The following is a 21,356-nucleotide window of genomic DNA, read 5'->3' as shown; positions in this document are numbered from 1 at the left end:
ATAAAAAATATAAGTTAGTCATGGTACGATACAACTCGACAACCTAGCTTGTCATACCCTACCTTATTGTAGGTCTAATGTTGGCTAGCCAAGTTAAGGTTAGGCACGACTTCTATTAGACACAAATCCATACATAATATGTTTTATGTCTTATTAGTCCGCTCAGACACAACGTCACATTTCCTAAATAGTTCTAAAACTAAAAGTATTATAACTACTCTTTTCATGTTTTCGTATTTGAAATTTTTTTAAATTAATTAAGGTAGTGTTTGGTAACATAGAATTCATTTAAAAATAGAGAAATTAAATTTTGATATTCAAATTCAAGAATTGTAAATGACACCTATATAGAATTTGCAAATTCTGATACTTACCACATTTTACATTGTTATTGCAATTCTATGAAATTGACCTAATTTCACATTTTTTAAATTCAAGATTTGCCAAACATAATATTTGACACAATTCAACATTTAAAAATGAATTCTAAATTGCCAAACATACCATGATCTAATAGCTTTTGAGATAACTAAGTGAAATTTATAAAGGAAGTGAGTATATACCATCTAATAACAACTTAACAAGGTAGTTAAGCATATCCATGAGGACAGTGATGCCACGCAAGCAAAGGACAAACAGCCAAAGGAAAAAAAAAAAAAAAGTCGGCTTCACTATCTCCATGGATAATGAGGGCCTTTAGCCTCAACCTCCATTTCATCATCATCATCATCTTCTTCTTCTACTATTATCCTTTTCTTCTCTTTCTCTCTCATGGACGTTCTCTATTCTCCCACCACGCATACTTCAACCCTAATTCCTCGGTTATCGCTATCTTCTTCATCATCTCCTTCTGTTTGTCTCTGCATTTCAAGAATTCAATCAATTCGGAGTGATTTCTTTGGTTATTCCTCCAAATTGAGGCTTAAATGTCGGCGAAAATGCAAGGTTATACGGTTTCGCACTGCTCAAGCTTCTGTCGCTTCGTTCAATTCTTTGCCAATTGTTGCTGTTGCCTTTGCTATAGCTATGTCTGCTTTTGCTGTTGTTTTCTATAATTTCTACAATTCTAAAAAGAAAAATGGTTCTATTCAGGTTAATTTCAGTTTTTCTTTCGTTTCTCTGTTTTTGTTGTGAAATAACGTTCTTTTTTATGAATGTTGATGTGATTATTGAGGTAAAGCATTATGCTTGCGCTTTTTGATCATTATATGAAAAGTTAGTTTAGAAAGAGAGAAGTGAGTATAGACGAATATTCAACCCTAATTTATTCCGCATAAAGATAATGATAAGGTTACACTTGCAATGTCGGACTTTATGATTTTGTCAAAAAGTATAATGCATAAATTGACAATGTATATAGAAATGAAGTATGGAGTTGTTGGCGTGATGCAGAAAGAAAGTATCTTTATTTTATCAAAGATAAAATTTAGACATCTCTAAATGGATAGTAGTAGAATTTTATTTGCCAAAAAATTAAATAGAAGGACAGTAGTAGAATTTTATTTGCCAAAAAAATAAATAGAAGGATAGTAGAAAGTAAAATATAGATGATATGATGAATCGAGTTCTTTAATCTAAACATTTGTATACTTCAAATTTTTGACTTGTATCATATGACTTTTCTAGAAATATAAAGTGTTTATCCTAAAACTAGTTTTTCTATGAGGATAGTGGTGCATTGAAGATCAATGTAGTTGTCAGAGTAGTTAGTGAGTGTTTAAACTTTTAAATCCTCATTGGACTTGGTTTGTTTAGGATGAGGCCATGAGGGAATAATAAAATCAATAAGAACAAGGAAAGTCATGAAAATCAGGGTGGGGTAAGTAACTTTAATAGGGCTGATTATAAGTGGCTGAACGATGAAACAGTCCAGAATCCTAACAAGTTTTGCTCTTGATGGTTTTTGTTTGAAGAGGAAGCAAAAGCCAATGAAATTAAGAAAATCAGCGGTGCTAGAGAAACAACAATGCACGACACATAATAATGTCAAAGACTGACAATATGATAGAAAAGTTTTTCTATTTGGAAGTAATTGGTTCTATGTAAGTGTGTAGCCGTAGATATAGGTTTTCAATTTCACCTCTTTATGACATAAGTAATATCTGGTGTACAATCAAAAGGGATGGTTATGACTTATGAGGCTCAACCAATGTAGTAGAATTTGGATCAATCTCGAGCATTGTGCTGAGCTTGGCTAGATATTTGAAACTTGAAATTTCTTTTTGAGTGGCCTGTAACAAATTCCTGTGAACTTTGCTTGTTTTAGTTTCATCTCTTAATGTAGCTGCATGATACTTAAGATTCTATTATGCGCTGTCACTTGGACCACCACTTCTCAGGATGACTCTCTGATCTCTCCTAATGCACCCATATTGCAAAAATACGGAAACGGTCGCGATTGTGATAATGGAACGGTGATGTGGTAATGGTAATGATGCGGTTATTGTAACGCCTAAATACTGGTCGAAAGCACGAGATATCCCTTGATACGGCCAGAAACGGTTTTTTTTACACCTATATAATGCGAGAAATATTAGTTTATTTTTTTAAAGAACCTTAACAAAACAGCCGATGTGATGCGATGTAACCTTGTTTTTGCACTATGATGTACCTGTTTTATGGGAATGGTTGTGTGATCAATTTTCTCTCTTGACATTATAGGGATCTAGTTCTTTGTCTTCTGAGTATAACCACAAAGGAGATGACGCTATGAAAGTTGGGTTCAATAGTCTAACAGATGCTGCTCATCTACACATAGAAAGTTTGAACAAGATAAATTATTCATCACTGGAAGTCAGAGAAAGCGCCTCCAAGGATAATGTGGGCCTGGTCAATTTGTCTTGGAAGGGTTCTTTATCTAGTGAAGACACCCCTGCCGTCGGACAATCACATTTTGCTGATTCTAATTTTTCTGAACTAGGGGCAGTTGCTTCAGCACTTTTGGAGACGAGAGATGAAGTAGACCCATCTCTTCCACATGTATCATCTCAACCTTTTCAAGCAGATAGCAAGGAGAAAAGTTACTCAGTATCAGAAGTCAAGGAAAGCACTTCCAGTGATTATGAGGGTGATGCCAAATTGTCATATCATGATCAGTCTGCAGCTCCTAAAAATACACCAGAACAAACAGAAATTTCTGATTCCAATGTTCATGATTTAGGGGCCATTGCGTCTGCTCTTTCTGAGAAGAGTAAAGAAATCGGGTTGTCCCTTCCAGAGGCATCTTCTGAAAACGTTGACATGGAAATTTTCAAGGAGAAAAGTCAATCATCAACAGAAGTTAGAGAAACCACACTAATGAATAGTGAAGATGGAGTTAATTTGTCATATCAGGATCCTTTTATTGTACCCCAAGATACACCTAATGTTGAAGTAGATTTTGTTGCTTCTGATGTCCAGGATTTAGGAGCCATTGCATCTGCACTTTCAGAGAAGGAAGAAATCAGTTTATATCGGCTGCAGGATTCTCCTGATTTAGATGCTCTTCAACCTCATTTACACATAGATGAAGAGTCAGCTTCTGTAAACTCTGGAGTGGGTATCGATTCGAATAATATGTCACCTGTACAGGTTGATGAGATGAATAATTCTGTGTCTGCTTTTGTGGATAATGCATCTACAGAGGACAAAATCGCTGAAGTAAGGGACCATAATCATGATGAGTTTGAAGTTCAGGCTTCAAGCTTTTATGAGAGTACAAAGTCTGGTAGAGATGAGCTCCACTTATTTTACGAGATTAACAAACAGGGAATAAATGGATCAACTACCGAAGCATCTGATTTGGAGAAAAATTATGTTCCTATGAGTACAAGGCCTTCTGCTCTTAAAATATTGGGAGAAGATTTTCATGAAGTTGCAGGTTATGCTGAATATTTCTCTGCTACTTTTTTTTTCTTTTCAGCATTTAATTATGTATCATGAATTTGGTTTAGATATTTCCTGTAATTTCATGATTGCACACCATCCGTCTAACTTGCTTTTTAGACTTTGATTTTTTCAGGCAGGGGAGGACAACCTGTTGCTTCCCATGCAGGAAGCTCCTTTGATGAGGGTAAAGACTTGAGGAAAGTAACACGGAGGACAAAAAATGATACAAGGAGTCCTTCTTTGCGATCTGATCACCAAGTTTCTGATCTACCTAATGCATCTGGAGTGCAAGTAAATATACAAAGCCCTATATCTAGGCACATGAGTTCTTACAATTGCATGTTGAAAAGTGGAAGGTAGATAAGTTACTGAGCTGTGCTGCTTGATTTCAGCTTTTAATTATAGTCGGACATTGATGTTAGTTGAAAACCCAAAACTTGTGACATACTGGAAATGGATTTTTATTGGTGTTAACTGATAAATTATACATAAGTTCTGGTGAGATTGTCGCTATTTAATGCTTCACCTTCTCTTTGCTGTTTAAGGGTAGTCTAAGCTTTCATACTTTGGTGTACCATTTCTATCTGTATTTCATGCGTAACATATCTTATTTATCAGGTTAAGCGAGTGTGTAAAGTTGCTGGAAGACTTGGATAGCAAAAATAAATTGGATATGAATAAGGTAAAACCACAATATCTTCCTTTTTGAAATGTTTATTAAAAGATTTCAGCTTATGGTTTTCAACTCCTACTCTCTTAGGAACTGAAAGCGGCTATATAATTGCTCTGATTTGTCAATTGTTTGTTTTCAGATTTACCATGCTAAGTTCTTTGATTTCTGTCGAACACAAAAGGCTGTTAAAGAAGCTTTCCGTTTTACCAAGTTGATTTCAAATCCTACACTTAGTACTTTCAATATGCTTATGTCCGTTTGTTCTGCGGCCCAAAATTCAGAAGGTTAGATGTTATGTTTTTAGGCTTTTTTATTTCTTTATTTGTTTTTTCAGCTTTGTTTTTTAATAGATCGATTCTTATGAATTATCTTTGCTTTTTTCCCTTTAAAAATATATATTGTGCTCTAATCATAGTGGTGCATGTAGGTGCTTTTGAAGTTTGGCATCTGGTGCAGAAGGCTGGATATAAAGCTGATTGCCGACTTTACACTACTCTGATATCAACTTGTGCAAAAAGTGGAAAAGTAGACACCATGTTTGAAGTGCGTCTTCTTCATTTTCAAAAATAATTGTACTTGTCTATTAAGATTTTGCTTCCCTTATTTTCATTTTCTTGCCACAATTCATCCAAAATAATTATTATTATTGAGGTGTTACCTTCATCAGGTCTTTCACGAAATGGTGAATGCTGGGGTAGAACCAAATGTCAATACATATGGAGCACTTATTGATGGTTGTGCAAGAGCTGGTCAGGTAGCTAAAGCCTTTGGTGTTTATGGGATTTTAAGATCAAAGGTATGCGATTGTTGAATATCAAGATGTGGATTTAGTTGACTCCTAGGTTACCTGAATTGCTCATCTGAAAACCAATTGATAGCATACCTATATGCAGTAGAATGTGAAGCCAGATCGAGTTGTTTTCAATGCTCTTATCACCGCGTGCGGCCAGTCTGGAGCAGTGGAACGTGCTTTTGATGTACTGGCAGAAATGAGATCTGAACTACAGCCTATTGATCCTGATCACATTACAATTGGTGCTCTGATAAAAGCTTGTACAAGTGCTGGTCAGGTAAGGATTCTCAACTGTTTCACTTTTAGTTACAAATTTTCTGCTCAACTGCTCGTCCTTTTGCTATTTACTGATGGCTGAATTCATTTTTTTAAATCTATCACTAAGTAATTTGCATTTTCCAGGTTGATCGTGTGAAAGGAGTATATGAAATGATAGATCAATTTAACATCAAAGGCACTCCAGAGCTTTACACCATTGCTGTTAATAGTTGCAGTCAGACTGGTGATTGGGATTTTGCTTGTAAGATATTTGCTGACATGAAATTGAAAGGTGTGGTACCTGATGAGGTATATCTAGCGATCTTAATTCTTTTTTGCATGTTGTCATTCACACGTTTTTTTTTAGAAATTTTTACATTTTAGATAGCTGAAGTGTAGCAGCCTCTTCAGTGTATATCCAGTTATTTACAAATTATAACTGAGAGTTCAATATGAATTGTGCGCTATGAGTGTTTTCTGTTGTCCAATGAACTTGTTGAGTGTTTCGGTTTTCCTTTGTGTCTGTACTTCATGAGCTTAGGTTTGCATATTGATAGTGTCAAACTGTTTGTCAGTTTGGTAAAGAAAGCCTGAAAGGTAAAAATTGATGTGAAGTTACCATGAAGTGAGGCGAGGATGATGATTACAACTGTTGAACTTTCTCCCAATGTCAGATTTTTAGCGGTATTCCCAATTGCTACAAAGTGGATAAGACTGTAACTGAAGTTGGTAGCCCTCATCTATTCAGAACAAGATTGACAAAAAAGTATAAATGTTAGTGTTCCTTTAGACATTTTAAACTCTATTATTCAGTTTGTGATCAATTCATCACAAGCATCGAATGAAATACAAAAAAGTTGTACTTTCAATTGGATTATTGTAATTGGATAGATATTGCAGTTAGAAAGTTTGTTGCTTGTAGGGAACCTCCTCCCCTCCTAACATTATTATGTTCCTAAGATGCTGGAGGGTGCTGATGTATTTGCCTATGCTAGTGTATTATAATGTATATGAAGATTTGAATACAAGGAAGAGTTTGACACTTTGAATCTCAAACCTTTAGGGAGTGGTTTGTGGGAACTGATCACAGAGATCCATGACAGTTACTTTATAGTGCTTGTTGAAACACTCTTTTCTTGTAGTTTTTACTCAATACTCTGAAAAAAATTCTGTTTCTATAATCAATGCTCTTCTCTTTCTTTAATTTCCTTGTCCTCTATATTTCTCCTCCAGATATTGCCAACATTTATAAGACATGATAAAGAATTTTGGTTGTTGAGACTGCCATCCTTGTTTATGTTTCCTGGCCATCTATATGTACTGCCATTCATTTTTTCTAAACTCTAATTTTAACATTATTGATGACTGTTATGTACACACAAGATAAAAGTTATTCCGAAAAATATGAAAGGTTTAATGTAGGAGTAATTATGTAATGACATGATATGAAAGATGTAACCCATGCATCACATGCCACATGGGTTGGACTTTAGAGACTGGCATTCTTTTAGTCATAAAAGCTTTATATTTTGCAGAAATTTTTCAGTGCATTGATAGATGTTGCTGGTCATGCTGGTAACCTCGATGCTGCTTTCGGAGTTCTTCAAAATGCAAGAACTGAAGGAATGAATCCTGGAATCATCACATACAGCTCATTGATGGGGGCCTGTAGTAATGTATGTCTCAACATTTTCCTAGATTCAGTCATCCTATGTTGTCTTAACAAACACTCATTCTGCATTTCTTGGAGCAGTCTCTGGGAAAATTTGTATTGGGACATGCCATCTTATAGTGGATGATAATTAAAATTTGTAGTTAACAGGTGCATCCGTACATTGTTCAGGCTAACGGGTTGGTGCAATAGCATAAAATCTGGTCGTGGGGAATAATTTTAATCTCACATATATATGATGGTGTCTACATATGTGTCCTTCGTATGATGCAGAACCTGTTATGATTTTGATGAAAATGTCAACTTTCATTTCAGACCCATAATTGGGAGAAGGCACTGGAGCTATTTGAGCAAATTAGAGAAATTAATTTGAAGCCAACTGTTTCAACTCTGAATGCACTAATCACTTCACTCTGTAAGTCAACTACTGTGATCTTTATTTTCAGTTTGTTTTTACAATTTTTTTGCAATAGATAGACTTGGTTTTGATTGTATTTAATTGCATTATACATTATACGGACCTGGATTTACATCGTTCGAGAAATACTCAAATGAACATTTATGTATAGTACTTCATGTTACATTTACATTTAATAGACATCAGTGTATCTTTTATCCTTCCCCTCGGCCTTTTGATGTTCTTCCTTCACTCTTTCTATGACTTCCACTGTACCCTTCTCTTTACCCTTCTCCTTGTCAAATTAAACATGAACCTGTGTGATGTTTTCTCCCTCCCCACTCACTGCTCACTGCAGATTTTTTCTTTCTCACTTCTATCCTATAATTTCTTCCTTTTGTACTAATTTTTTACTGTTGCTCCATTTATTTTGCTATTTTTTAATTAATAATTAGTTTGTAAGTAATTTTCTTTTGAATTCTGGATAGAAAATTCATTTTGCATTTTTAGGTTCTCTTTAAGTACACTTTTGTTTCTGCAATATAGTTAATTTGGTGAATTGGCTTCCTCAAGGTTTTGAAGATCGATATCTGTTTATGGTATCTTATTTGGAAGTCTAGCAAATTTAAAGAAAAGACTATTCATTAATAATTTTATGAAAAAATAAATAAGCATTGCATGGGCCAAAAAATATCAGTACATCAAATGGACGTATTTATTTTCTTTAAACTAACTTTTCATTACTTTGTAGATTACAAAAATAAATAGGTGTTGTACACTGTTTCCTTGTTTTCGACTACTCATCAGAAATGTTGAATGCTGCGGGCTTTCGAACTTCTACTTGTTTCCAACTTCCATTGTCTACGATAAGAAAATGCAAATTTATCTAAAGTTTGTAACATAAAAGTAGGGTAGGCATCAAGAACAGTAGACAACTCGGAGTTCTGTTGATTCAAATCATGTGAATATTTGTTCCAAACCTACTGTGAGGCTTATACATAACCTTGCAATTAAATTTGACTAAGAAAAATGTCCCTGCAGGTGATGCTAACCAAATGCAGAAGGCCCTAGATGTTCAGGCAGAAATGCAAAAACTGGGATTGCGCCCAAATGATGTTACTTACTCTATTCTCATAGCGGCAAGTGAAAAGTAATTTTTTGTAACTTAATTCCTTTATTTTCCTTGGTTTCATTATTTGTCCTTTGTATAAGACACAAGTGACGGAAGGTTTCTGCTTTCATGGATTCTCAAAATTTTATGAGACCTCATGTTATTCATACCTTCATGGCTTCATCTCTTGAATGCTTTTGACTCCTCTTAAGAAGCTTCTTTTTCTTTCTGTGTGTTGCAGAAATGATGATTTGGAAGTAGGCCTTGCGCTCTTTTCTCAAGCAAAAGCTGATGGCATCTCCTTGAGCCAGATTATGTGCAAATGTCTAATAAGTGAGTTCAAAAGACCTATTGATAAGCTCAGTTTTTATTTTATGTTCTTTTATTTTGGTTTTGGAGTCAAGGATCTTGCTTTCTTGCTCCATTCAAGTTATCTTGGATATTATTTGTGTCTGCTTGATATTTTCTGCTAAGCAGATCTATGTTTGAGTTTCAGCAGTAGGTTTTTAAATGGCTTGAGTTCTCTGAAAATAGGGATGATACATTCAAGTTGTAATCTTTTCAGTATCTACATCCTCTGTTTCTTTTTAGTTGTAAGCTGTAACACTTCCCATTTAGGTTTATGTCATCATTAAACTTAAAACTAAAAAAACTTACATACAAGATCCTGCACTTGAATCTGCATTGGAAATTTGAACTTAAGATGAAGATGAAAATTTGAACTTAAGATGAAGATGGAAATTAGAGCCCTAAATGGTATATTGGTAAGATTATATGTGAAGTCTGGGAGAAAATAGAGATTAGAGGAAGATGAAGATGAAGGAAGCCTGCAAATTTACATGCACGTAGGTCCGGGAGAATATAAAGATGAAGGAAGAAAGGACTGTTTCGAAAATGGCTAAAAACTTGGGCTCTGAAATTGAGAGGACGAAGTGTTTCATCTTGGGTTTTATTGCTTGAGTCATTGAGTGTACTAAATACGGAGGTGAGGTCTTTGACAATGACTACTCTTTTTTTTTCTTTTTTTTTTTTAATACTCCCGCCTATCCCAACTATTTGTTCCATTTGAAATTGCACGTTTGCCAATGCACTAATTCAATCCTTCCTATTTCTAATTCGGCATAATTTTAAATTATAAAAAATTGATACTACTATACTAGTAAAATTTTGATTTAGATGAGTTAAACAAGAGACTTTACTATGTTTGAACTTACAGTTTAAGAATAAATTACAAACTAAGAGTTATTGATAAATAGTGGAAAATCCCAAATGAGACCTTATGTAATTCATATCTTGTTTTGTGTGCTTATATGTCATTTTGTACTTAAATCTATTAGTTGAGACACTTTTTGTAATTGGTTTATGTGCTGCTATGTATCTTGTAGAAATGTGTTCACGGAGATTTGAAAGGGCTTCCACAATTGGTGAACCTGTTTTATCATTTAAGTCTGGACGACCGCAAATAGACAGTAAATGGTATTTCATCCATCTTGACGCTGTCTGATTTACTTGGGTTGTGTACTTCTATCTTGTTATCTTATTTATTTATGTGCACAAATAGGTTACGGGAATGGTTGAAACAGGATTCTATTTTGCCAAATATTTCTTCACTTAAAGCAATTTTATGGTTAAATGGAGATCCTATAGTCCCTATAGAATTGTCTAATAAAACTATTCTACTTTTGGGATAGTTGTTCCTGACCACGGGTAGGAATCCCAGTTCATATCTAGTATAAGGAGCTCAATAACTTGATTTCATGATGAATCTATGATTTAACTGTCTTTCTTATTCTTCGTCATTGTTTAGTCTTGCCTTTATAGTTGAAACGAGCATAAATGCACAGCCAAATAGAATTTTTTTACTAGTTGATGGTTTCAACTTTCAAGTATTTGAGCATCATTAAGATTTATGGTATCTGATGAGCATGTACGGCAGTAAATTGACTATTTTCATTGAACAAATAAGCTACAGGATATAGTCCATTCTTTTTTTGATCGAAGGGGTCAAAGTTACTTCTCACTTTATTCCCTAACACTTGATTTAGCTTACCCACCTACCACTTCTTCTACTTTTACTTGTTTAGATATAATTTCTTCATTTCGTTTTTCAGGGAAGGACCCTCATTTCTATAATTACATATGTTGCATCTCTCATTTACTCCATTGGCCCCATCACCCTCTCACATCTCCTCCCCTCGCATTAGAATGATATTCACTAACGCCGTACTAGATAATGACACCTTATATATGCTCTCAAAACTATGTAGTCTACCAATTGGGTAAACTAAAGCCAAATGAAGGGAGTATGTTAAGAATTCTTTGTAGTACTTAAACTCATGTACACATAATCTCATGCATTTCTATGGACTTTTGCCTTTTCTTTTGTTTTCTTCAGGGCATCCTTAGCGTTAACGATTTATCGTGAAATGATTAGAGCTGGTTTGATCCCTTCTACGGAAATGCTTTCTCAAGTTTTAGGATGCTTGCAGCTACCAAAAGATGTATCTTTGAAAAAGAGACTGATTGAGACCCTGGGTATCAATGCTGAAACATCAAGAAGTGCAAACCTTTTTCCACTGATAGATGGTTTTGCCGAATATGATCCCCGAGCATTCTCATTATTTGAGGTCAGCTCTATACTAGTTCATTTTTCCATTTTCCCACTCCATCTTGTTTGTATATTGCCATGCCCTCTTTTGTAGTGGTGTTGGGGATTGTGCTTTGTGTAGTTTGTGTGATTGAATTTTTTAACATGGCTTGATTTTTTCGAAAATCTTGAATATTTTCCATCTTACATGTTGATAAACAAATCTTTTCGATACATAAAGAATGGTTTCTTTGACAGAGGAGACTAGTGTCACACAATTCGTGATTAGGATTGATTTGTTGTACGAATTTGGTTTTGCAATTCCCTAGTCGGCATATTTGCTGTTTGTTTGCTTAGGTTGTTTGGTTCGAGTTTTAGGTTCATGATTCGTGCATTTGTAGTTTTGTTCATGTTATGTTATTAAAAATATCAAACAATTAAGTATAAAATAGAGTCACAAGAATCAAGATAAACAAAAAATTTAAAATATAAAAAGAGTCCATTTCTCATTACTCATTAGGGCTAAAATTATGCTAACGTTACTACTTGCAAAATACAAATAGATTATGAAAATACAACGCAAAAGTTTTGTAAAGCTATCAAAAGATAGACTTTTTTGCTTTAAACTCTTGGCCTCTTTGAATTTTTTCTAAGTGTAGCATCATCATCAAGTTCAAACCATCTCATGTCTCTAAATCTAGAATAATGTCCCACTTTCTAAAAGCTTTTAGGTGTTTGGGCACTAAGATATGCACGATCTTAGAAATGGGGTGTAAGAGCAAATCCTAAGTGTTAGGATATTTGGTGACTTGGTTCACCAAGTAATCGAAACATGATTAAGAAATTAATCATATTAGTTAGTGTAAGTAGAAGAGGACACAAGTACCATTCTTGTGATAGGTTTTTTGGGAATCATGTAACCGTAGTACTTTGTACTAGTGGTAGTGGAAACATGAATGTGTGAAGCCTTGGTGAACAAGAGTAGTGTTTGGAGTGCAAGCATTCGGACCAAGTACAAAGAGTAAGAACCATAGGGGACCATTAGGGTGTTTGGACAAATCGAAAAAATGCAACAGAAGGCTGATGAGAGGCGCTTGACCGAGCTGCTCGATCGAGCACTGGTCGAGCAAGCAGCATTTTGGTGCTCTGCTTTGTATCTGCTGCCAGCTGCTGATCCCTTTAAATGCTGCCCCTCTTTTATTCTACTTCCCCTATAAAATACCCATGTTGACCTTATTTATTTGGTGCACCAAAGTCTCATCTTGTAGAGCTTTATACCTTGCTTGGTTTTCTCCCTAAATTAGCTCCTCTCTTCTTACATTAAACCTCCATTGTTATATCCATTGTAATACCCATCAAGTTTGTAACTCTCTTCTTACACTAAGCAATGCAAACATCTTATACCATCTAGTGACAATGATATTCTCCATCTTAGTAAAGTCTGATTTGTACTTGCTATTATGCATTATATCTTTCACCTTTCCTAACATATTGTCCATTCTTAGATATATCTCCCCATTCAAGGTCCTTCACCATCTCAAAATTTCAACAACTTGTAAAGTAGCTTACTGCATTTAGTCACCTCATGAATTTCATCCAAGAAACTGTTATTTTGAATATTTGTACTACCAAACCCCCAATGTTTCTCCATGCCCTTAAGACAACAGTGGTTCCTAGTGCTTCTTTGCATTGTACAATCCCTTTGACAATATATAGTGCGACCTGAATCTAGTTTTAGCTAACTTCTGCAGAAATTTATTTGAATGTGTTTTAAACAGCGCAAGAGCATAATTATGAGCTGTAAAAAACTTGACCATCTGTTTTCCAGTTTTATATTTATATGTATCATTGATCCAATATATTTCTTTAGCAAAGTCTATAAAAATAAATTGATAGCTTGGAAAATTGATCCATTGTTGAGAGCTTTTAACAACTTAGGAAGGAAGAAGAAAGGTTAGTGATTGCAATCGCAGTACCTATGCTTTTGGGCTAATGATGGATAAAGGGCTTTCTTTCTGTTATATAATTAGAGTAATTTTCTTAATATTTAATTATAACAGATAATTTGATCTTTAGTTTATAATTATATATAAATAATGTGATCTTTAGTTTTATATATAATGTGATCTTTTGTCATGACATTAATTTAATTGTAATATCCATTGCAAAAAATGTTAGTCGTGACATTAATTTGATTGTATTGTATTGTTTTAATATGAACAATGTGATTGTAAAAAAATAATGTGACATTGATTTAATATAATTATAACATTGATTGTAAAAAATAATGTGATCTATCATTTAAACTCTAAACCATTTAAGAACAATAGAGTGCTAGAATACTCTACAAGATTATGTAATATGGTCTAAAAGTAGAGTGCTAGAGTCTAAAACCATTAAATAGTCAAGAAAAATAAGATAAAAAAGTGTGCATGAATACAAGGGCTATTACTGTAAAGTGTAAATCCAATTTATGGGTCCAAGGGCCTATAGTTGTAAACCTATAAAGTTATCGGAACACTTGTGAGAAAAGGGAATACATCAGGTCTTGAATGAATGAAGAAACAGGCGTCTCTTCATCTTATTACTCTTCTCCCTCATCACGATTTATCCATTCTTCCCTATTTTTACATCAGTAGCTGAAAAAAAGTCCCTCACAGATTACATGACAATATCTTGTCTTTAATGGTGGACAAGTGGTTGAAGTGGTGGACTAACATCTGGTTTGTACTTTTAATTGTCTTTTACTTGGTAAGAAAACACATTTTAGATCGATTTTAACGATCTAATTCGTGAATCAAGGCAATTCAATCAGCGAACAAACCCCGATTTAGGCCATCGAACCGAATTGCAATTCGTGGGTATAAGCAGCGAATTATGTGACACTGGAGGAGACACATGACAACATCACACATACATTTTAATTTATCAAATGCTTTTGAGTTTTTGTCAGAAAATTGCAACACATAATATTAAGGTTTTCTACTAGATTTAGTTAGTGTTATGGTAGTATTTCGAATGATATGCGATTCAAACTCTTTTTATGCAGTTTTGTTTTCTGGTAATTTATGCGGGACACCCTCTTAATGTGGATATATAACTTTGGTTAATGATTGTGAACAATTTGTCGATGCATAGTCATTAGTCAATGCTCTTATTTGATTGCTGCTTCTATTTCTTATAATGTTACTGCCTGGATTGATTGTCCTTTAGGAGGCAGCTTCACTCGGCATTGTACCAGGTGCTTCCTTTAAGGAAAGTCCTATTCAAATTGATGCCAGGGATATGAACATTCACGTAGCAGAGGTAAGTTTTTTGCTATTATCGACCGGCTCCTAAAGCTCATAAGTTTCTGTACTATCATAAGCTCAATCATAAGCTTTTCCTGACTCATTTATGTTTAAAGTCCTGCATGCTAACACATCAATACACTAAAATATTACAGTTCCAGACATGTATTAATCAGTAAATATACTATGTTCACTGCTCTTTAAATTCTAGTGTAGCTAAGTGAAGTAATTGATTCACTATTGGTAATGGACTTGTTGAAGAACATGCTGATTATTCTGCAGTGCTCCATTTTTCATCATTTCTATTGAGGTTAATAACGTCTTACTTTGTTCCCTAGCCGAATATCCCACCCTTTGAAAAGCCTATAAGGATGTGCACCAAGTGATATCTAACTCTAAATAGGATGCTATCCGATTCACACTTCCTATCTCTTTGTGGATGTTTTGCAATTATATTATCTCAGTGCTTGTTCTGGACATGATCTTATACTTTGTTTTTGTTCATACGTAGACACACTTGCACAGCCCAGTTAAGGAGTACATTTTTGTCCCATCAATTGTTGAGATTAAGTATCTTTCCGTCGACTTAACTCTTAAGTTCAGCATCAAGATGCAGTGCCATTATTGACTACTCTTCCACCCTCCTAGACTCCAACGCTGTATTTTCTTATCTCATTGACGAACATGAATTCTGTGGTTGATGAATGGGAATGCCACCATGCAGTCACCAGGATTCCTTAAAAGCTGCAGCATCACTATGCTGTGATGTGTGGATTTGTTGGGAGTATCAATTTTAGTGCATTTACTCCCTCCGTCTCCCAGAGCTTTCCTCGTTTACTACTTTTGGGTGTCTATTAGAGTTTGCCGCGTTAGTTATTATTGTAGGCTGTTTGTTGTCTCATAAAATTCTTTATTTCACTCCTCCCACATGCTTTGCTCCACCCAAATCACTATTTTGTCTCCATAGGGAAAACACACAGGGACAAATGACTAGATGAGTATCCCTTATAGAAGAATATATACTGAAGAGAGTGAAGATAAAAATTATAATGAAACATCTGTAATACAGAGAGGTTATAGCCAGAGTAGGTAGAGGGTTTGCAGGTTGTCATCCCACAACTTTTAGAAAAGATGAAGATAGGTGCATTCTGTAAGGAGTGGAGCATTTCACTTGAATGATAAGGTATCTTTTTGTTAAATGTATACCTCATTCTTGGTCATATAGTGGCTAAGCAACCCTTCAACTTTCCATGTACGTTGAAACTTGGAAGTGGTTTTCTCTGTAATGTTGTGGTCTGCTTCCTAATTGTCAGGTATCTTATATGCTGCCCTATGCTTATGTTGCTAAACAAAACATCAAAGTGATTGTTTCCTCTATTGATATTCATCTATGATCAAACATCATCCGAATTTGATGATTAATGCTCACGGTTTAACCTGTCTTTTGAGAGTTAGCACACTCCTGCACTCATAGACCTGTAAATGTGTGCTAATCAGTTCTTGTTTGCTGTATGCTGTCAGGTATATATCTTAACAGTTTTGAAAGGACTCAAGCATCGTCTTGCTGCTGGTATGTTTATGCTCTTTCTATCTCATTGTGCATTTAGGCTCTTTAGCTCCTCCATTTTCATCTCTTTATAATGCTGTTCATCCTTTACATGAAACCTTATCATGTCTAGTATTTTTCTTATCTCGGAATGCTTTCCCTCAAATCTGCTAATGTTCGTGCTGTTTAGAAGTCGAGAGATTCTCTCCTCTTGGCTCCACCCTCTATCTCTACAGTTGGCCTTTTCCTACCATGAGCATTCACATTAAATGATGATCCTTTTATCAAGAAGCTTTTTTCTTGTGTTTCACCACGTTCTTGTCTGCTATTTAATACTGAATTCGCACATACTTTGAACATGACATTGTATGATATTCCTGTATTCTAGCAATTAATAGCTAGAAAGTTCTGGTATCTTTTTTTAGTTATCCTGCTCTCATTTTCAGTGTTGTTCTTTTTTTTTTTTTTTTTTTTTTTTTTTCTGAAGTTGCTCTCTCTGTTCTCATGGCTCATTCGAACAAGATCATAATAAAATACCAAATTTCTTCTTGGAATGACTCTTGTAATTATCTGTAGTAATCCATTGTAGATCATCACTATTCATCATGTCTGTTTGTTCATTAATTCTCATTATCATTTGTTACTACTTTATGGTGTGCTGTGTGTATGACTGGTTAACGATAATGAAGAGAACACACTTGGGGTTTGATATGAATTGACTTGGAGATTGAAATTTACGACGAGTACCATAAATTAAATGTAGACTCATTCCTATTCGTTGACCTCACCAAAAATGCTTGTGTAATTTGCGAAAATGACATTTTTGAGGGAATTTGCAGACGCTGGTGGAAAATTGCAGATCTACCATAACCACGTTTAGCTTTCCTATTGGAGCTACAGAATGCATATCAACTGGACTAGCAAAAATTTGACTATTCAATTTTAAATTCTTATGCAGGTGCAAGAGTGCCCAGCATTACCATTTCACTGCCCGTGGAGACAACAGATTTTTCCAGTCTGAAAGGAGAAAAAACAATCAAAATTTCAGCAAGGTGAGACATACCTATTAAAAAAGTCAATAGATTGTCTGTTTATTGAGCCGTTGTAATAGATGCTTTTGAATTCCACCAAAAAAAATAGATGCTTTTGGGGTAGTTGGGGGCTAGTTATGAGCTGTTCAATTAGTCAGTTTATATTGCTTGGAAAGCAATTAGTTTATCAGGTTTACAATTTTCTTTAGTCACTTGTACTTTGTAGAGATTAGAATAAAAAAGGTTTAAAATAATTTGAAGAAGAACAAAGTATATGGAATCATATGGAATGTCAATTCGGCGTGATGAATCAAAGTAGAGGTTTTGTAAAGTTTGATACGAATGAGCTCCTTCCCAGTTAGTGTGACTTAAATGGAGAGTTAACGATCAAGTATGCTACTTAATTTAAAGGGGATACTCTAGGGAACTGCCATTAGACCAATACTATATATGGGCCAGAATGTTGGGTTTTCAGAAGAGATCATTATAAAGGGGTAGCTGAAATGCTTATGTTAAAATATATGAGTGGACATACCCTATAGGATAATATTTAAAATAAAGACATAAGAAAGAGTCTTCGAGTCGCATATGTTGAAGAAAAGAAAGAGATGGGCCCTTTATGCTTTTTCATGTTCAAAGAACAAAATATTTTACAAGCTAATATTAAGTCAAAGTGACCTCGATAACACGAGTATAGAATGGCATGAAGAGTTGTGATTTGCATGGGTATATTACAATAAATAGAAATGTTTCGAGAAGAAAAATATATGTAGACGATCATTGGAACTAATTTTTTAGTTGTAGATTAGTACTTTAGCGGTGTTTTCCCATGCTGAAGTGTTTTTATTCGTGTAACCGACTCCATAAGGCTTTTCATTGTTGTATCCTTATTTTTAAAGGAGAGTTTCCAATAAGGATGCAGGAGAAAGTGCAGGGATGCATCAATGGAAAGTTCAAACAAAGGCGTAGGCTTTTAGCTATATTTGTGCATGATTGTATAGGCATTGAAAACTGTGGACATTTTCTTCCCTAATAAATTCTGCGACTACTTTTTTCTTCTTACGACGTAAATGTGCAGTTCTGACAAATCATTGTTCCCCTTTCTTTATTAAACAGGCTTAGCCAAGCAGTTGGAGCTTTATTTCGCAGAATAAGGCTTCCTTATCAAGGATATGAATCAAGTGGCAAAATCAGAATCAGTGGAAATGCTGTTAAAAAATGGCTTCAGCCAAAACTTGTTCAGTCATTTACTCGGAATTTTCCACATGCACAGGCACATCCACAGCTAGGTTTATCTCAATTACGATTAGCAAATGGGATCACAAATCAGCAGCGCAGAATTCGTACTGGGAATCTTTCCCTGGAATGATGGGAAAATCTGTAAGTTAAAAGCACAAATATTTTCTTCATAATTTGTATATGTAAATTTTTTATAGAGTTTAATTGTTAATTGGTTGCATCCACCAATTTTTGTTCTCCTAACTGCATAGCATGTATAAAGAAAAAAGTCATTTCATTCTCCTAACTCTCTTACTAAGTTAATTCAGATAGATAAATGATAATTTGGTTGTTTATTGGGTTGGAAAAGTCCCCAGTGTTGCTCAACACCGGGATCCTTCATATCTTCATCAAACATGGCAAAAAGGAATCCTTCTAGCGGTGCATCCTGCTTTTTTGGAGTCCCTCGAAATGTATTGACATGGTGTATGAAATTCTGGTTGTAAGCAGCTGCAAGATCTGGAGTTGTGAAATTACCATTCCCATCATGAGGCCAGCCAGTCTCGGATATTATTATGTTAACATTTCCAACACCTTCTTTTTCCATGGCGGAGAAAAAGCCGTCGAGCATGGCATCAAGAAGGTTGGAGTATATCAGATGCCCGTCTGTGATTAGGTGCACTGGTCTACCAAATTGTGCATAGTTTAATGGTATTTGTTGAGGCTCGGCCGCATAGGGAAAATAAGGGTAGAGATTTACCAACAGTGGGGATTTTTCTGATGATAGGAATCCAATAATTTCACTCATAAAGGGCCGGGCACTGTCCGAAAACGTCCCTGCTGAAGGAGGGTAGGAAGTTCCTAACACTGCTGAATGAACCACTGTGGTTGTCCTTGTACCTAATCTCAGCAGAATAAGAACACAAATTAGTTAAACACTGCATTCTCATGGAAAACCAAAATCAACAGTAAAGCAAAACACAGAGAAATTTAGAAATTAAGTCACAAAATAGATGGCACCGTACTGATTGATTTGTGATTATTCATGATGTGTCATATCTTTTGACCCGATCCAAATTAAATTTTGTAATTGAAATTCTCTTAATAAGAACTCGTGGGACTTAAAAAGAGGGTGAAGAAGACCGAAGAGTGGCAAAAGACAGATTAAGATGATAGGAAATCGAAATAAATGAGGAATAATATGTGTGGATAACCCCTTGAACTGATCTATTGGTTCAACTGATCTGTTAGGTTTATGTAACCGACCCATCTCTTAGAACAAAGGCTTTGACAATGTTGTATTTCTATTGATAATGTTATTAATCTCTTTTTTTTCCCTAGAAACCGAGCCCTAAGCCCAACCCCTATTTTTTTAGGTGAATATCCAGAACAAGTTTATGTAACCCACGAGTCTAAACAAGTCTACTCTAGAACTAGCACAAGTCTAAATACATACCAAGATTTTTACTCCTGAAAGCTTTCTGCAGATTCTGCATGGCTGGCAATATAGATTCACTGAATTGTCCAGGAATAACTTCATTGCCGACAGTGATGTATGTTATGTTAATATCATCAACATAAGGCTGAACATTGGTCATGAACCATGAATTAGCTGCATCTTCACCAGCTGCGAGAATTGGTATATCGTTATTTCTAACACCTAAAGTAAGTTCTATTTTACTCCCTCGTAGAGCCTCGAGCACTCTCGGGTTTGGCTCAAATATCCTCATCTTCGTAAAGTTATTTTGTTTGTAAAGATTAACAACTTCGTTTGGAGACGGTAAGTTCTTCCCATTGAGTCCGTAACAAACACCAACTTTACCTTGAATTCCCTCTCCGAAAACTTCGAAACCTGCTTGCAGAGCTAAGAACAGAACTAGGAGTACCCGGATTTTCGACATAATTGATCTGTGACTGTTAATATTGACAGGAAGTTGTAAGTTTTGAGACTTTGATTTATAGCTATATAAATGTTTATAGGTGTCTAGGAACATTTCTATGTAGGATTTAAGAATAAAAATCTAAAGAGAATCCAAAAGATTGCTTTCTGATTTTAAAAAAATTAAATTGTTATGTGCAATATGAATTTACTGATATTGTGATACTGAACAAGAGTATGTATGTATGAATGTTTTAGGCCCTGACTGCAGCAAATGAATAATAGACGGAAATACTGGTAGAAAAAATATAAACATTTCTGTTAAAGTAGTCATTTAGAATTACATTTTCTGATCAAGTAGTATGATGTGAGCATGGAAATTTAAAATTTTTTTCTCCTCATTAAAAATACTTTCTATATGAAAATTTTTTGTAATTTTTCTGAAAAATATATCTTTGTGTATCTATAACATATAGAGGTAGGGTCAAATAAAAAACTACTAATAAGGACAAATCACTAAATATTACAAAAAGGTTAAATGACATATTTCTCAAAAATATCATTTTTTATAATATAAAAGTCCTAAAATTTTAAGATTTCTTGATCCATATCCATCTTAGATATTTTTTATGTACAATTATTTATATATTTATAAATTTTAACTTATTTTTTCTGGGGAGTGCAATACAACATTTTCTTCTTGGAAAGTGAAAATTTTGTTGTCATATTTGCCTTTTAATAATTTTTCAGTTGTCATATTTATTTCTAATTATAATGTAAAGTTCTTCAGTTGAAGAATGCAAGAAGAGGTGTAAATGGAAACTTCTTTTATAATTTTGTTTCATGTAAGTAAGAAAATTTTGATTTTTGTATAATTTACTTTAGATAACAAAATATAAATATGAAGGTTTCTTTCATCACAAAGGCGTGGAGAGTACATGGATATTGGTTTTTCGTACGACCGATTTATGATTTTCACACACCAAATTGCAATTTTATTTTTTTATTGAGTAATTTGAAGTCCAGTAAAGATC

The 21,356-nt window shown here is 34.6% G+C and overlaps 2 protein-coding genes across 4 annotated transcripts; one reads left to right on the top strand and one right to left on the bottom strand.

The window, feature by feature from the left end:
* Positions 1–637: 637 nt before the first annotated feature.
* LOC130824612 (pentatricopeptide repeat-containing protein MRL1, chloroplastic) lies at positions 638–20,826 on the top strand. Of its 3 annotated transcripts, XM_057689695.1 has the most exons (20): positions 638–1,092; positions 2,662–3,859; positions 4,001–4,223; positions 4,486–4,549; positions 4,680–4,824; positions 4,968–5,083; positions 5,208–5,336; positions 5,437–5,610; positions 5,736–5,900; positions 7,127–7,267; positions 7,579–7,678; positions 8,702–8,810; positions 9,013–9,104; positions 10,157–10,247; positions 11,167–11,398; positions 14,572–14,664; positions 16,170–16,218; positions 17,153–17,246; positions 18,342–18,605; positions 19,931–20,826. In XM_057689695.1, exons 1-19 carry the CDS (start codon positions 772–774, stop codon positions 18,592–18,594), a joined length of 3,789 nt encoding a protein of 1,262 aa, XP_057545678.1. In that variant the 5' UTR covers positions 638–771; the 3' UTR covers positions 18,595–18,605; positions 19,931–20,826. The 3 variants fall into 3 exon arrangements, with proteins under 3 accessions (XP_057545678.1, XP_057545683.1, XP_057545669.1); XM_057689700.1 differs by lacking the exon at positions 19,931–20,826 and having other exon boundaries at positions 638–945; positions 18,342–18,750; XM_057689686.1 differs by lacking the exon at positions 19,931–20,826 and having other exon boundaries at positions 639–1,092; positions 18,342–18,750.
* Positions 18,769–20,344, bottom strand: LOC130824261 (probable glucan endo-1,3-beta-glucosidase BG4). The gene is made up of 2 exons (XM_057689227.1): positions 19,900–20,344; positions 18,769–19,343 (listed from the first exon to the last, which is right to left on the bottom strand). The coding sequence occupies exons 1-2, from the start codon at positions 20,342–20,344 to the stop codon at positions 18,769–18,771; spliced, it is 1,020 nt and encodes a 339-aa protein (XP_057545210.1).
* Positions 20,827–21,356: the final 530 nt, after the last annotated feature.

Source organism: Amaranthus tricolor, chromosome 1 (assembly GCF_026212465.1).
Source record: "Amaranthus tricolor cultivar Red isolate AtriRed21 chromosome 1, ASM2621246v1, whole genome shotgun sequence".
In the NCBI taxonomy this organism is placed as follows: Eukaryota; Viridiplantae; Streptophyta; class Magnoliopsida; order Caryophyllales; family Amaranthaceae; genus Amaranthus; species Amaranthus tricolor.
Note: the sequence above shows the minus strand (reverse complement) of the source record. Positions and strands in the feature narration are given on the sequence as shown.

What these genes read in the sequence shown, in the direction of transcription:
- LOC130824612 (XM_057689695.1), top strand. Translation starts at nt 772, where the DNA reads ATGGACGTTCTCTATTCTCCCACCACGCATACTTCAACCCTAATTCCT. An exon ending in AAGGTGTGGTACCTGATGAG is followed by an intron (nt 5,901 to 7,126) that starts GTATATCTAGCG and finishes TATATTTTGCAG; the next exon opens with AAATTTTTCAGTGCATTGAT. An exon ending in GAGCATTCTCATTATTTGAG is followed by an intron (nt 11,399 to 14,571) that starts GTCAGCTCTATA and finishes ATTGTCCTTTAG; the next exon opens with GAGGCAGCTTCACTCGGCAT.
- LOC130824261 (XM_057689227.1), bottom strand. Translation starts at nt 20,344, where the DNA reads ATGTCGAAAATCCGGGTACTCCTAGTTCTGTTCTTAGCTCTGCAAGCA. An exon ending in TTTCAGGAGTAAAAATCTTG is followed by an intron (nt 19,344 to 19,899) that starts GTATGTATTTAG and finishes TGCTGAGATTAG; the next exon opens with GTACAAGGACAACCACAGTG.